Below are 16,577 nucleotides of genomic sequence, written 5' to 3' on the forward strand. Positions count from 1 at the left end.
TGAGTCTGGAGATCTCAGGAAGCGCAGGGCTGCCATTAACGTTATCCAAGGAAAGTAGGTCCTGCCAAGTTCTTTACGTAATTCACGGACCGTAGACCCCACTGTCTTGAAGTGCACAATTCAGGGCTTTCTGTATATTTTGTATTTTCAGGAAGCTGAGCCTTCATCACCACTACCTAGTTCCCGCACGTTGCATCTCCCCAAAAAGAAATCCCGTACCTGTCAGCAGTCACGCCCCATCTTTCTCTCCTCAGAACCCTGGAATTTCGTGTAGGTGGAATCCAACACCACGTGGCCTTTGGTGTTTGCCGTCTGCCTTCACATCATGCTTCGGAGACGCCTCGTGCTGTGGCACCAACCCGAACGTCTGAAATGAGTGATAGTTCCACATAGCGGTCATCCGTTCATCAGCTGGTGGACGTTTGGGTTGTTCCCACTTTTTCGCCGTTTTGAGTAACGCTGCTGTCAGTATTCGTGTACGGTTCCCTTGGGCACGCACCCAGGACTGGGAGGGCTGGGCTGCCCCACGTTCCCTTCCCACCGGTGTTGTACCAGAGTTCACGCGAATCCACGTTCTCGCCGACACTTGTCATTGTCTCTTGTCTGATTATCGCTGTGCTAGTGGGTACGACGTGGCATACGATTGCTGGTTTGGGTCTGCATTTCCCTAATGACCAATAATGACCATATGTTTATGTGCTTGCTGGCCGTTGCTCATCTTTGAAGATGTGTCTGTTCACATCCTTTGCTCGTTTTAAAATCAGGTTGTTTGTCTTTCTCTAGTTGACTTGTAAGTGTTCTTTATATATTGTGGCTACTAGACCCTTATCAGTTATATGATTTACAAATATTTTCTCCCATTCTGTGGGTGGCTTTTCACTTTTTTTTTTAAAGATTTTATTTATTTATTTATTTGAGAGAGAGACAGCCAACGAGAGAGGGAACACAAGCAGGGGGAGTGGGAGAGGAAGAAGCAGGCTCCCAGCGGAGGAGCCTGATGTGGGGCTCAATCCCAGAACTTCAGGATCACACCCTGAGCCGAAGGCAGACGCTTACCGACTGCACCACCCAGGTGCCCCCAGGCTTTTCACTTTCTTGATAATACCTTTTAGAGTACAAATTTTTAAAACTCTGAGGAAGCACAGTTTACCTATTTTTGCTCCTATTGTTTCTGTGTTTGAGGCCATAACTAACAAACCATCAACTAATGCAAAATCATGAAGATTTACCCTGAAGAGTTTTATAGTTTCAGCTCTTACATTTAGGTCTTTGATCCACGTTGAGTTCATTTTTATATAGAATGTGAGGTAGGGACTCAACTTCATTGTTTTGCCTGTCGGTAACCAGTTGTGCTGAAACGGTTTATTGGGAAGACAATTTTTATTTTATTTTATTCATTTATTTGAGAGAGAGCAAGAGCAAGAGAGAGAGAGAGAGCATGAGTAGGGGGGAGGAATAGAGGGAAAAGGAGAAGCAGACACCCCGCTGAGCAGGGAGCCCAACATGGGACTCAATCCTAGGACCCTGAGATCATGACCTGAGCCAAAGGCAGATGTTTAACTGACTGAGCCACCCACGTACCCTGGAAAGACAATTCTTGAATTGTCTTGGCCTCCTTGTCAAAAATCAATTGATCATAAGCATATGGATTTATATCTGGACTCTCAATTCTATTCTACTGATAATGTGTGTATCCTCAGGCCAATACCACATTGTCTTGATTACTGTGCACTTGTGGTAAGTTTGAAGTTAGGAAGCAGGAATCCATGTGCTTTGCTCTTGTTTTGCAAGTTTATTTAGGCTATTCTGGATTCCTCGTATTCCCGTATGAATTTTACAATCAGCTTCTCCATTTCTGCAAAGAATCCAGCTGGGATTTTAATAGGGGTTCTGTTGAATCTGTAGATCAATTTGGGGAGTATCGCCATCTTAGCAATATTAGTCTTCCAATCTATGAACATGGGATATCTTTCTGTTTGTTTAGGTCTTCTTTAATTTCTTTCAGTGACATTTTGTAGTTTTCAGGGTACAAGTCTTGCACTTGTTTTGTTAAATTTATCCCAAAGTATTCTATTCTTTTTGATGCTACTGTAACTGGATTATTTTCTTGATTTCATTTATGGATTATTTGCAAGTATATAGAAACACAATTGATTTTTGTATGTCATCTCGTATCCTGAAACTTTGCTGAAGTCATTTATTAGGTTTATTTTTGGGGGAGGATTCCTTAGGATTTTCTATATATGAGACCACGTCACCTTCAAACTGGTAGTTTTACTTCTTCCTCTCCGACCTGGATGCCTTTTATTTCCTTTTCTTGCCTAAATTTGCCCGGCTAGATCCTCCAGTATAACACTGAATAGAAACGTGAGAGCTGACATCTCTTGTTCCCGATCTTCAGTGGAGTTTTTGGTTTTCTGCTGTGAAATATGATGTTAGCTGGGTTGTTTTTTTTTTTTTCTTTCTTTCTTTCTTTTTTTTTTTTTTTTTTGTAGTTGTCATTTACCTGGTCAAGGAAGTTCCCTCCTATTCTGGGTTTGAGCAGTGCTTTTATTGTGAAAGGGTGTTGGGGTTTGCCAAATGCTTTTTCTGCGTGTATTGAGGTGATCATGGGGTTTTGTCCTGTTTTCTGTTACCATGATTGATTTGCATATGTTGAACAGCCTTGCATTCCTGGGCTGTATTCCTCTTGGTCCTTGCCACGTTGCTAATCTTTTATGCTCCGAGTTTGCATATGTCTTCCAGAATAATTTATATTAACAGTGTATGAGCTGTCCCTTAAGGACCTGCTTACAATCTTGTTTTAAGAACAAACGGAGTGTCATCGAGGCCACATTCTTATTGGCAGGAGGGAAGCAGGCACTGCCCAGGCGTCCCCGACCACCTTCTCTGCCTTCCCTTTTCCAGAGAGCTGTTTTATCGTCCCCGTCGTTCCCCTGACTCTGGCTTACGCCTTGGGTCTAGATAATGTGGTTCTCAAAGAGTGGTCCCTGGACCGACAGCATCAGCATCACTTGGACACTTGTCAGAAATGTGAATTTTGGAGCCCCCCTCCCAGACTCACTGAATCTGTGTTTTAACTACCCTTTCGGTCCTGATGGTGATTGCTGAGATCGGAGGGCCGTTCGTTATGGTGCCACTACCTGGCCCAGGGGTCCACAGATCCATTTCCCTGGACTCGCCTCCCTCACTGAGCTTGGCGTCTCTCTTCCGCGCTGTTGGTTTCCCGGTGATATTGGGTGACACTGTCTGTGTACCCGCCTTCGTAGTCGCACCCCCCTTAGCCTATCGCTGGGTGATGGGACGTGTCTGTTTATTGCAAACAGCTGTCATCTAATTATCGGGGAGGGCAGAACATGCAGCTGGGTGATGTCAGCTTCTGGTTCCTTCTTCTTGGTATTTTTAGCTTCCCAGGGTGTCCTGTTCCTCAAGCGCTGGGCCCTTCCCGTACCTGAAGACAGATGCCTCAGCTCGGCACAGGCGGGGTCAGCAGGGGGACCAGCAGGCCCAGGCGCTTGCAAAAGCTTCCTTTCTCCCGGTTTTCCGTCGATGAGTCTGCTCTTCCCCGGAGCTGCCCCTCCTCTGGCCACAGGCCTTCCATGCAGGATGCGGGTTGTGGCTCCTCGGTCGGCATTCCAGATGTTTGGCCTTCACAGTCCTACGAAGCTCCATGCCGACAGGGCTCTCACGCTTGATTTTATGCTCTGTTCTCGTCGTCGTAAAATTCTTAGCATTTTTGAACAAGGGTCCCCACGCTTTCATTTTGCATGGGCCCTGCAAACCCCGTCTCCAGCCTGACTCCCCCATGCGTTCCGTCCGCAGCCCACCTCCTGGGGTGCCTGACAGTGTCTGGTCTGCCGAAGACACCCCCTTCCTATTTGACAGTAGCGCTAAAGACCAATTCCTAGGAAAATATTTGGTGTCATTTTCTGGGGATTTGGGGCAGGAGAAAAAGCCTGGATCCTGTTGTCAGTTTACCGTTTCTATTCGGCCCCGCTGTGCTGTAAACCCCGTGACTTCATTCCACGGTGAGGCCAGCATGGGGGTTTTCATTGTCTGAGGGATGACGGGTAAATCCCCCCGCCGGCACGGAGGCCATCAGTCTGCTTCTCACCTTCCCTCCAGCCGTTGTAACTGTCCGGGGATAGTAAGCTCACCATCACCGCAGGAATGAAACAGCCGTGGGACAGCTCCCCCGGGACGTTGTGGGGGGCTGTCAGACCGTTCCCAAGGCCGTCTTCGACTCTGTGTGCCTCATTTCCAGGCCATGCTTCCCTCCTCTCCTGCTCGCCTGGTGTTCTAGCCGAAGCCGCTGGGCGGCTGCTTGCTGATCGCTGAGCACTTTCTCTGGGAGCTTTCCTGATGCCCAGCCTCTCCCAGACCGCCTCCATGCTGCCCTGCACGGCTTGGGGGGCTGTCGTGAGCAGTGCCGACCGGCCTGCTACGTACAGCCCTGCCTCTCCGGACCCGAAGCGGTGACGGGCTCCCCGCACATTCATGCCTTCCCTCCCTCGCCGTGCATTCGGCTCACGTGTGCTGGTACTCACTCTGCGCTGGCCAATGTTGGGGACACGCTGACGGCCACGGCCGGGGGTGGGGCAGGCACAGTCCAGTGAGCTGATCGCTCCCGAGAGTGGGGTCCGAGGGACGTGGAGCGCGAGCAGGGACATGCACGGCCAGGAGGCCCTGCTGGGCTCTGCACAGACCCATGAGGGTGCCCCGGGTGGGCAGAAGGAGCCGCAGGTGCAANNNGCGGGGGGCGGGGGGGACGAGCCGCAAGGAAATCGGGGAAGCACACAGGGTTCCTCTCGCCTGAAGTCGGGGTGTGAGGTACCGGGCTGGGGACAGTGAGGGGTGGGGCTGGGACGCTGACGCCAAAGGCCTGGATTGGCAAGGAGTCGGGGCCTTCCCGGGGGTGCCCTGGGGACCCATGGGATAGCTTAAGCAGGAGCCACTTTTTAGAAAGTTAATTCTGGAAGCCAAGGAGAAGGCTATAGGAGGGCTCGGGAGTGTGTGCAGGGGTGCGGGGGGCCAGGTGAGAGGTCATGAGGGAGCCTGACCCTGCAGCTCAGTGGAGGCGGGAGGCTCGGTGTGTGTGGGGGTGCCCCGAGCAGGGGGGTGGGGGTCTTTCTCTCAGCCCAGGGCGTCAGCTCTGCCCTCCCTCCCTGCCACTGCCATGGGGAGAATGCCTAGCGCCTTCTTCTGCAGGGCCGGGCTGCCGAAATGCTCCCCGAGGCTCCGTCTCAGGTGTGTGGTGGAAATGCTTCTCTTGCTCCGGGGGTGGGCGCCCCTGGGTTGTTGGAAGGGGGTGGGGAGGGGAGACCGCGTCTGTGGGGAGATGGGGATGCAGGCCCTGTGCGCTGGGGACCCGCAGGCCCTGCCCTCCGTCCCACCCCCCTGCGCTGCTGTCCTGTCTGCAGGAGTTTCTGGCAGTTCCCGCATCTGAAGAAGGCTGGGGCAGGGGTGCGGCCGTGGGGCCAAGTGGGGTCTCGTCAGGCAGTGAGCACGAGCTGGTGCCTCTCTGCTTCCTGGTCCTCCCTGGGGAGCCCTCCCGGCAGGAAGCCGGGGCTCACAGCAGCCGAGGAAGAGTCCAGCCGCCTGCCTGGGGATCCAGGCTTCACCTCCTCCCACCGCCGGCTCCTTCCTGCCCTGGGGTCAGACCTGTGGCCTCTCCAGACCCCTCGATGCCCAGCTCAGGCTTCTCCACAGGAGACACCCAGTGCCCAGACTCCCCGGGGACACCCCCCACCCCGGTAGGAAGTACTGTCCACACTGCCTGAGCCGTCTCAGGAGCCCCCGTGGGGCCGGGGTCACAGGACGAGCCCCCAGCAGACTGGGGTGTCTGGAGGGGCCAGATCTAAAAACTGGGTGCGACTTTATCCTTCTGAGCCTCGGTTTCCTTCTCTGGGAAGGGGGCCTGTGGTGGGCAGGTGTGGAATCTCGGCGATTAGCAGGTGGGGAACCGTAAAGCCTTCTGGTTGCCGCAGCCGAGCCCAGGGTCCTGGGGCTGGCTCTGCTTCTTGCCCGGCGTCCCTCCTCCTCCCAGGTGACCTGCGTGTGTCCTGGGGACACTGGCGTTGCAGGGGCCCTCCTCTCTGGCTCCTTCCTGCTCTGCACCCCTGCTTCCCGGCCCCTGGCTTCCACAGCCCCGGTCCACCTCCCTACCCGGCATTATGGCCACTGAAATCCTGCCTGGGATACAAGCCCTGCTCTCTCTCTGGTAATGAAAGTGTTTTATGGTGTCAGCGGCTCAGAAACCATCTCGGTGAGTCACTCCTAGAACCTGGCGCGAGAACAGGATGGTCATGAGTCAGACCAGGCCTGTCCCTCAGCTCCGCTCCTCCCGTCCCCTCGGGCTTGGGCACGTAGTGGGTGCCCAAGAAACGCCCCTGTGTCTGTGCCGTGGTCACGGCTTGCGACCAGTGCTCTGAAGGGCCCTGGGTTCGGGGCCAATGTTCTCAGTTCTGAGTAGTTTTATCTTCCAATCTGTGTTTTGTTGAGTGTCGCCAGACGGGCTGGGGCGCGAGCGTGCCCTGGGGCTGGCGCTTGGCTCGAGTGCCTGAGTCCCTGCATGTCTCCTGCCCTCTGGCTCCCAGCCCTACCCAGCCTCCCCTCCCTGCACCTGCCCACAGGGGCCTGGGTGGGGGAGGGTTGGGGTCTGGGGCACATACCCCGGTGTGTCTCAGGGCAGAGCAGCCGGCCAAAGTACTGGCTTTGGGCTCAGCCTCTCTGGGGCTCAGCTTCCGCCCCAGGAATTGGGCCTCCCACCCGGGCCAGGCTCTGCCACAACCCCGTGCTTCCTTGGACGCGGCACGGGGGGCACTGTCTCATCGCGGCTGTGCCGCACGCGTCCCCAGAGCCCCCGGGTTGGAATGAGTCCCCCTCGGCCTCCCGCGCCCCGCCCCCAACGCTGGGCAGGTGGAAGGTGTTCAGCGCCTGACGGTCTTAATCTCCACGCTGGGCCCCGTGTGTCTGGGAGGTGGGAGCTGAATTCCCTGCGGGCCTGATGGGGCTCGGACGTGACGCTGGTCTCAGCCTGACCTGCAGGCCTGGCAGTGGGTCTTCCTCGCTCCTGTGGCATCTGCGGGCTCAGCACGGGAAGCTGCCACCGCCGTGGCCGCCTCTTCATGCTGCGGGCTCCTCTGTGAGGCTGGGCCCCTGCGCTCCGTGTGCCCCTCTCACGCCCGGGCTCTGGCATGACCCACGCACAGCAGTGACCTTGACTCTGTCCCTCCTCCTCTGCCCGCGGTCCTGACGGACACGGGGCACATCCTGCCGCAGTTGCTGGGAGTCGGGAAGCAGATAGGACCACTTGCTGCGCGCTCACTGTGCGCCGGGCTGCGTGCACAGGGCTCTACACGTGTGAGCGCCCCCTGAGCTGGGCACCACCGCCCTCCCCAGGTTATGGGGCAGGAGACTGAGGCACGCGGAGGTTAAGTGACCTGCCCAGGGGCACACGCTGGCCCAGGAGGGCCCGGGATCTGCATACGGGTGTTTGCACCTGAGTGTGCACGGGGACCCGAGAGCTCGGGCCACGGTGCTAGACCAAGGCCCAGAGAGGGAGGGTGGCTTGCCTTAGGTCACACAGTGAGAGCGAGTCAGTGGGAGCCCGCACCCCAGCTCTGTGGCTCCCCTGTCTACTGCTGCCAGCCTCTGTGAGCACTCAGGTCCGGGCCTGGGGGGAAGGCGGTGGGTTGGGACTCCCGTGAGGACCTGAGCTGCAGAGGTGGCCCTGGCGGGCAGAGGGAGGGGCTGCAGATGCTCTGGGGGAGCTTCACTCGCAGGGGAGGCGGCTCTGGGCTGGCCAGAGAGCAGTCGTCCCTAGATGGCTGGTGGGAGGTGGGGGGTCCCAGCCGAACTTCTTTGCCTTCTGCAGGGGAAGGGGGAGTAGCTTTGCAGGGGAAGGGCGATCTGGGTCCCAGGAGAGGTCTGGAGGTGGCTTTGTGCCATGCCGTGGAGAATGGGGGTCCTTGGGGACACAGCAGACACCTTTCCTTCAGAGAACTCGGACCTGCTCAGGAAGCTGGAGCTCTCAGCCCTGCCCCAGGGGTCGCTGGAGCTCTCAGGCTGGAGGTGTGGCCTCTGCTTCGCTTGCCTCACTCCCCAGACCCTGGTCGGGCCCCTTCTCTGCCATCCCTCAGCTGGTCCTGGGACGTGGAGAGGGCGGAGCCGGTGGGCCGTTCAGCTGGTGGGGTAGATGTGAGCACCGAGGCCCCACATGTGTTGTGCACAGAGCTCTGACCGCCTGGGCCCCCGTGGGCTGGGGTCTGGCCAGCTGGGTCTGGGGGCTCCTGGGGCCTCCGTCTTCGTCTCCTTTCAGAGCCTTCCCGTGGAGGAGCAGTGGGCTTGAGGAAGGAAGCTGGCCTCCGCTGACCGTGGCCGTGTGCTGGCCCTTGGGGCCCAGGGCTGACCCTTGAGGACAGAGGTCCTGAGCACTGAGGCTCTGGGGAGAGGGCACCGCAGGTCTGACAGAGGAAGGAGGCAGAGGGCAGACAGGCGTTCCAGGGCCGAGCGCTCTGACCTGTGCAGGAAAGGGGTGCGGCGACTCAGAGACGGCGTCTGAAGGTGGAGGGCGTGGGGGCAGAGGAGGGCAGAGCAGGTGCCCAGGGGCCGCTTTCCCGAGACGCTTGCTTGCCTGGCTCAGACCTCGATGGAGGGGAGCCACGGTGGGCCCACGAGCAGGAGAGTGGCCTGGGTGAAGCCCGCGTCCAGGGATGAGTCTGGTGACCGGAGACAGCGCAGGCGGGCGATGGCAGGTGCCCCGTGGCGCGTGCAGGCCGGGGCCCACCCTTCCCTGCCTGTGGACCCGACTTCCCCTCCCATGGGTGTATGCTTTTAAGAAAGTCATTAAAAATGCACGAAGAGCATTTTGTTGGTTGTGGCCGTAAGCACGATGGTGGGATTTTGCGTCTTCCCTCCGGCACGGTCATTTTAAGGTCAGGGGGATCTATCCCCCCGCAGAACGCTCTTCTAACGGCCTTGGGAGGATGTTCACGGGTGTCGTGACTTGGTCGGACGTGAGGTACAGAAAGTGTATTTTGTGCTTTGCTGTCGTCTGCGATGCCTTCCAGCCGCCAGCCCGGGGTCTGCTCAGAGGGTTCGGGGACAAGTGACAGGGCCCCGCCCGCTGCGCTGACGTGGTCGCAGCAGGCCCAGACGTCACGTGTGGAAAAGGGCCTGGAAGGACGGGCGCGAGGGCATCACCAGCTTTCTCTCCGCGACGGGATCATAAGATGATTTCTTCTTCTCTATGTCTGAGTGTTTCCCGCATTGTCAACAAGGAGTTTGTGGGACTCTCAAAACTGCAGAGAACGGCTTCTCCTGATGGGGGAGGCTGTCCACGGAGCTCGGCCGAGTCACGCACGTGGGGAGCCAGGTGTGGGACACCTGTGGACAACACAGATGTCCCTTCCGCTGTGGGGCCCAAGTCTCAGAGGCAGACCCCGCGGGGCTTAGGGACCGACTGTGTGGGGATGAGGGGGGCCGCAGGCTGGGGGCAAAGTGGTGCCTTGGCTGAGGTGGGGTTGGGGCGGGGGTGGTCCGGGGCATCCAGAGCTGACGCGGGGGAGGAGCTAGGAGAGGGCCCAGCGGGTGTCTGCACGCTGACTGTCCTCAGACAGAGAGGACAGCCTCACATGAGCAGCTGCCCTGGGACGGCGGGAGGAGGGGAGGCCAGGCCCTGTGTCCCCTGGGTCCGTGCGTTGTGGTGCACGAAGAGGGGGAGACCTCTGCCCACCCCCAGCTCCGGGAGGGGGCCCTCAGCAGCCCCCCGCGGCCTCCCAGCGTCCACGGCAGTGATGGGGAGCCTGCTCACGTGTCTTCTCTTTCTCTGCAGGAGACGGGAGCGCCCCGTGCACTTCCAGCGCCCTCCAGGAGAAGCAGCGTGAGTTAAGCCTGACCCCCAGCAGGCTTGTCTCCCCCCACCCCGGGTGGGTCCAGCCTCCATGGGCCTGGGGCCCCTCCCTGCCCTGGGAGCTGAGCTCGGGGTCCCGAGTTCCCATCTGGGCCAGAGGCTGAGCCCGACAGAGTAGATGGGACCCCACAAAGCCTCGTGTGTGTGTGCCTGTGGGCAGAAAGGACGGGAATGGGGCGCAGATCCTTCGAGCCTTTGAGAAGTCCTTCAGGTGAAACGCTGACGTGGTGCTGGGGTCAGAGTCAAGGCTGTTCCCACTCATGACCCTTCCAGTCTGTGGCCCCCATCGGAGGCCACGAGTGCAGAGCCCACCCCCAAGTCCTCCTTGACTTTCACATCCGTCTGATGGGGCTTCTCCAGCTTTCCCGCAGGGCCCGAGCCAGGGACACTTGGCACAGATGTCCGCGGGTGACACTGTGATCTGAGGACATCCTCCCTGGACACTCGGGTGGACCCAGTGGGCCATGTCAGCCACATGTCCGCTGCTGACACTCTTGAGTTTCTCCGGAGGCTGGGGTCAGGGAGGGTCAAGGTGCAGATTGGGGCTCAGAACCCCTTCTTCTCTCCCCTGCTGTTTGGATCCATGGTTGTAACTTTGGGGGCTCAGCCCACGCTGCCCACCCGCCCCCCAGGCTGGCCCACCCCTCAGCTGCAGGAGGGTGTCTGTGTTCCCGCGTCCTGGGGCCGGTGGGGAGGAGGTGTTCTGCACCCAGGGGCAGGTGTGGAGGAGGCCCGTCAGGGGCCGGGAGGCCTGGGCTCCTCTGTCCGGGGCACCCCCAAAGCTCAGGCCGCGAGTGCGCGGGGCTCAGCATGAGCGGGACGGCGTCAGAACGTGCACCCAGCTTTCAGCCTAGAGAGGTGCTGAGTGATACCCAGAGAGATCGGTACCTTCACATCTCCCCAGAGGAAGGGCCCCAAGGAAGCACCAGGTTTGGAGCGCAGGGGGTGCACGCGCGGCCCGGAGTGGACAGACTGCGGGGGGTGCATGGCACGGACCCCAGCTAGTGTTTTCCACGAGAAAGGTGGCAGTGGGTTAGGAACGGCTACTCTGAGAAATGTGGGGGTGTCTGCAGTCCGTCCTGGGGGGATTCAGGGCAGGGGAGGGTTGGCCTGCGTGTGAAGGAGGTGGTTCAACCCCGAGATTGGGTGTTTGCGGGTGGAGGGCTCCTTCCCCTCTGAGAATTAGCCCCAGGAGGGGCGTCTCTCCCTGCCAGTCTGGCCCCCTGAGATGTCAGACCTCCGGTCTCTCGGGGGTGTGGCCACGTTCCTCAGCACAGGAGGGAGGACCCGCCTCAGGGGGAACCCCGCGGGCTGACTCCACGTCTGCCGCGGCTGGACCGAGCTGTAAAACCGTGTGTTTAAGTGGAGGCAAAGTCTCTGATTTGTTTTTAAACCGTGGTTGTCGATTTTATTCTGAGTTCTGCGCTGACGGCTGTCCTGCAAGTCTGCTCCTCCCGGATCTTCTTACTCAGAGAGGACGAGCGGGCACGTGGGCGCGGGGCCGGTGGGCTGAGTCTAGCGCCAGCTTTTGGACAGTGAGAATGACAGCATAGAGCGCCTTCGCGGGCGTGTGGCCGGTTGGCGGTGCTGCTGTTCACCCGCTGTGCCGTGCGGTCCACGGAGCTTGGCGTTCGGGCAGTCTTGCGGCAGTGGGGTGACGGTGGTCGTCCGTGGTGGTCTGTTCACGGTGATCCAGGATCGGCAGAGTGAGAGTCCGTGACTCTGTGACGTGCTTTACCGTCCGTGGGGTTCTTCCCGTCCACCGCCTTCTCGAGTGTTCCTACTCGGTTTTTGAAACCGCGCTGGAAACGAAGTGGGGGCTGGTATGAGTTGCCCCAGATCAGGACTCAGAACGTCCTGGGGCTGGTGCCGTGGCCTCTGAGCTGTGAGGGAGCTGGGCCTGGGTTTGAAGGCCTGTTCCTTCATTCCGTGCTGTGCTGCCCAGGCACGCTCCCTAACATCTCTGAGCCTCCGTTTACTCCGTTGTGGAGAGATGACCATAACGCCTACTTCCCAGAGTTGCTGAGGGGCCGAGGGGCTGCACCTCGCAGGCGGGACGTAGTCATGGTTCCTGCATGTGGTTGGCTTTCCCATGAGCCTGGCCACTGTCACACCTGGTGCAGGCGTGGGGATGAATCTCGGGACTGCACGCCGCTCTGTCTTTTTGGGGCTCTGCAGGCCCTGCGGCCGCTCAGCTGTCCCTGCACAGAGGTGTGTCCCCCTGGGCCGGCTCCCCGTGAAGGCGTGAGGTCGCAGGGTGGCTGATGTGGTGCCTTCCCTCCTCGGGGGCTGTGCCCACCGTCGTCCGCAGCTGCACAGACGGCCTGGCAGCCCACTGCCTCTGCCTGGGCCCGATCGTTCTGTTTGGGGAACCTAGGGAGCCCGGGGGCAGAGGACAGAGGGCCCGGGACGCGTGCGTGTGGAGCCCGCAGAGCCCCGTTAGCACAGACGCTGTAGCGCTCTCTGGTTTTCCGTCGCTGTCTGTGCACCCTGGTCTCCTCTGTCTGCCGTGTTCTCCTGCTCCAAATACCCATGGCTTCCGGGACGTCCCGCTTGACCTGGCGCTGGGCGCAGGGAACCCGCGACTCGTCTGCTCCCCCAGCCTCGCTCTGTTCCACCGTCCAAAGTGAACGGCACCATTTCCACAAACTCAAGCCAGAAACCAAATGTTGCTTGACTTCTGCCTCTCTCCCAGACCTGCGGGCCTCCATGCCGGCCTCCACGCTGGCCTCCCTGCCTCCCAGCCCCCCCATGGCACCCCTTCCTCCAGAGCCCCGGACCGAGGCAGACCTCCCGTCATCCTCTCCAGCGTGACCTCACAGCCACCCTTCCCACCGGCCCACCCCGTCCCTCCCACTCCCATTCCTGGAAGGAGCGCACAGGCGCTCCACGGCTTCCTCGGGAACTCGCTGGGAAATTGGAGCGTCCGTCCGTCCCTGTGGGGGGGGGGTTGCAGGCGGCGCGGGGGGACCCTGAACTTTCTCGTCCCTGGACCAAGACCTGACCACAGTGCACGCTGAGTGCCAGTCCTCGTTCCATTCTGACCCACGGTCTCCGTCCCGATGTCCCCACTGAGCCTCTGCCCTGGCCTCCAGCAGAGCCCCGACTTGTCGCGGTCTGCGTCCTGACTGAGCCTGGCTCTGTGGTCTCATCACCTGTGGCACCTGTGTGGCCATCCGAAAGGGACAGAGAAGGTATGGCCACTCAGCACCACCTACCCCCACTGTGTGTGGGGCCTGACCTCACATCCCACTGCCTGTGGCCAGTGACCAGACGAGCCGCTCAGATGCCCGGGGGCCACCACCAAGGGCTTCCCCTCCGGTGTGCTTGCAGCCAGCCTCCCCTCAGCCTCCCAGAGTGGTGTCCAGAGACCCCTGCCCGCAGCTGGCCTCCCCCCAGCCCCCCCCAGGCGTGGTCCCTGGAGCCCCCTGCCCGCAGCCGCCCTCCCCCCAGCCCCCCAGAGCGGTGTCCAGAGCCCCCTGCCCGCAGCCGCCCTCCCCCCAGCCCCCACCCCCGACGCAGTCCCTGGAGCCCCCTGCCCGCAGCCGGCCTCCCCACTCCACCCGGTAACTGGTGTCTTTTCCTGGCCCGTGTGGGCAGCGTGCTGAGCACAGCTGCAGACGTGCTATATTTAGCCGGCTTTAATGAGCTTGGGTGGCAGACGGCCGCCTGGGGAGCATTCCTCTTGCGTGTGTGCGCGTCTGTGCTCGACGTGGCCTGTGTGCGTGCCGACGTGTGTGTGCATCAGTGTGCGTGTGAACGCACCGGTGCACGCCTTCACACGAGGATGCGTGTGTCCCCGTGAGCCCGTGTGCCGTCTGTGCCTTGCCGGGGACGTCCTCGGCTTCTGACAGTGAAGGGGTCTAAAGCGGGAACAAAATACTTGTTCGCTCGTTTTTTTGAAAAATATTTCACGGGCATCTTGTAGATGCCAGCACCTGGACGGCCTCCAGGGATACACGGAGCATAAACAAACCCAGACCCAGCCCTGAAGGACCTCACGGCCCCGGGGGATGGAGTTGTCAGGTCAAGTAAACACGGAGCCCGGAGTGTGAGGACTAGTCCTGGAGGAGAGCACGGTGCTGTTGGGAGGAGGAGAGCAAGGACGGGCGCCCCCGGGGACAGGACCGCTGAGGTTTCAGGAGGAAATATTTAGACACAGCAGCATGAAGAAGAGTTGGGGCTTGGGGGAGCAGAACGTGCAAAGGCCCTGTGGTGAGAGGGAGGTTTGAAAACCATCCTGCAGCCTAGTGCTTGAGCCCAGAGGGGAGGTGTGCGGAGGGGAGACCAGAGGACAGGCCGGTGAGGGACCAGGGCACAGGGTTTCTGTGAAGCAGATAGAATCTAGCGTGTGATTTCATCAGGGTTCCAGCGAGGGAGGGAGGTCTGTGCAGACGCGAGGCTGGAGGAGGGTCTGGTGAAAGGACTGCATTCTCAGGTTTGGAGCAACCTGGGGGCACGGACAGGCCTGGGCGCCTCCCAGCCCTGCAGGTAGCGGCCTGAGTGTTCCACTCCACGGTGCCAGCACATGGGGTCCCCAGCCCGGGGGTCCCGTGGGTCCCGCTCCGCGGCCCCAGCCCGGGGGTCCCCTGGGTCCCACTCCGCAGTCATAGCCCGGGGGTCCCATGGGTCCCGCTCCGCAGCCCCAGCCCGGCGGCCCAGGCCCTCTGGGCACCCCAGCAGTGAGGGCACCCGCATTGGTCTCAGCCTGGGGTGGGGGCCGGGGCCTCTTCAGCCCAAGAGACTGTTCACTCAAATCCTTTTCTCCTGGGAACAAAAGAGCTTCTGGAAACAAAACCCAGGAAGCGCTGCCACACTCCCCAGAGGCAAAGAAGCCCAGGCAGGGAGAAAATAGAATCTAGTATCTCTGAAAAGAAGTCTGCCTGCTACACGGGCATTGAGAAAATTCTCATTTTAATCTGACTTCTGAGTAGGCAGCGCCAGCCGATGGTCTGAATTCTGAAAGGACGGAGGTGACGCGCACGTCTCCTCCCGTCCCGCGCCTCCCCCCGCCCCCAGCCCCTCGCAAGAAGGGCCGGTGCTGACTGGAGACGTTCCCTGCACACACGAACGTCTCCATAAATACCCGCTTCTGTGTATTTTTGTGCACGCCGCACACAGATGGGAGCACACGGCACGTTCCCTTCTGCCCCTGCTCGTCGCGGGCGATCGTGTGTCAGGATTGTCCTAGCATCTCAATGCGTTTGGAGGCGTGTCGGCCTCGGAAAGGGTGTCGTGTCTCACTGTGGCCGTAATCAGCTAACTGGTCCCCCGCGGATGGGCACAGGTTGCTTTCTGTCTTTGTAGCATGACCGTGCGGCTGAGGCTAACGTCCTGTGTGCGCCTGTCTGCACGAGGGCTCCATCCCGGGGCGTCGAGGGCGTTTGGTGTGCCTGCCTTGGTCTCCTGCCGTGAAGGGGGAGGGGCTGCTTCCCCACACCCTGGGCGGCACGGTAATGCTAATCGGGGAGGTGAGAAAAAGGCCTTTTGGAGTCATTTCGATGGGCAGCCCCCGACCCCCGGTTTGGGGTTCGGAGTCTGGGCACCTGTTCCTGTGCATAAAAGCCATGCCCTGTCCTTTCTCTGGAAGTGGCGGGGTGAGCGTGTGGGCGTGCGCGGGTGGGAGCGAGCTGCTGTCTTCCTCCGTCTCGGTGCCCGTTTCCCAGCAGGGCCAATGGGCTCGATGCGGTTCCTCCCCCTTCCCTCCCCCAGGCTTGCTTTGCAGGGTGGGCTGTGGTGTGCAGGCATTGGGAAGAGTGGAGGCCTTGCCTTCGCAGGGAGAGGCTTCGGGTGGGTGAGTACACCCGGCCGGGACCTGGGTCCGTGTCCCAGCCCCTCACTCCCACACCTCCCAGTGCCCGCGTCCTTGGATGAACGTAGGGAAGCTTGAGAGGCTGGCGGAGGGCGGGAAGCTCAGGGCACATCTGATGGAGCGACCCCCACGCTCACCTGCGGTGGTCAGGCCTCCGTGGGGACAGCGCCTCTGTGGGGGGCTGACCAGCCCAGCGGCGCTTGGGCCTCCTTAGCAGGTAAATGCAGGCCGAGGGGTTGGGCCCTGACCTTGAAAGGGTTAAGTTGTCACGGCAGGGGACTCAGGGTCCATCTGGCCGCCTGCCGGGGGGTCCTGCCCAGTGTCCACCTGCTCAGGGTCCACTTACACAACGTGCTCATACAGCCCCCCTCCAGGCCAGCATGGGTCCCTCCAGGACGGTTGTGAACCCTCCAGAAACCGTCCCATCTCGTGGGCCGGGCTCAGCCCTCTGTCCCGTGACCCAAATGCAGCTCCCCAGGATCTGCAGGCCCCGGCGTCCCCTCGAGCCTGCTTTTCCCTGGGCTGGGACCCCCTTCCCGTAGCTTTCCTGCCTGGTTACTGAGCTCCACCCGAGCCCCCAGAGCGGCCTGAGCTGTAGGAACGCGCCCTCCTCCATCTGCGCTGAAGGCCGCGGAGGCTGTGGAGCTGGCCCCCTGCCTGGCTGAGGCCCGTGTCATGTGACTCCGGGGCCCTTGAGGTCCTCGCGCTCCCGGACAAACGTTTGGGCCCCAGCCGGTGGAGCAGGAGGCCTCAGCATGTCCAGCGTCGTGTTTCACGGTTACTGTTTCCCCGGCAGGCCGTCCCCTCCTTACCACGGCCGCGGGTCCCCTGGCCAGACCGCCAGCTCTGATG

General features: G+C 60.3%; 1 protein-coding gene across 1 annotated transcript in view; it reads left to right on the forward strand.

Annotated features, from left to right (window-relative positions):
* The window catches only part of PITPNM3 (PITPNM family member 3), a 54,517-nt gene that overhangs the window by 12,740 nt on the left and 25,200 nt on the right, over window positions 1–16,577 (forward strand). Inside the window, exon 4 of the mRNA XM_040628316.1 lies at window positions 9,836–9,883. Coding sequence (XP_040484250.1) covers window positions 9,836–9,883 — 48 coding nt within the window. The remainder of the gene's footprint in view (window positions 1–9,835; window positions 9,884–16,577) is intronic.

Source organism: Ursus maritimus, unplaced genomic scaffold (genome assembly GCF_017311325.1).
Source record: "Ursus maritimus isolate PB19 unplaced genomic scaffold, ASM1731132v1 scaffold_14, whole genome shotgun sequence".
NCBI classification, from domain to species: domain Eukaryota; kingdom Metazoa; phylum Chordata; class Mammalia; order Carnivora; family Ursidae; genus Ursus; species Ursus maritimus.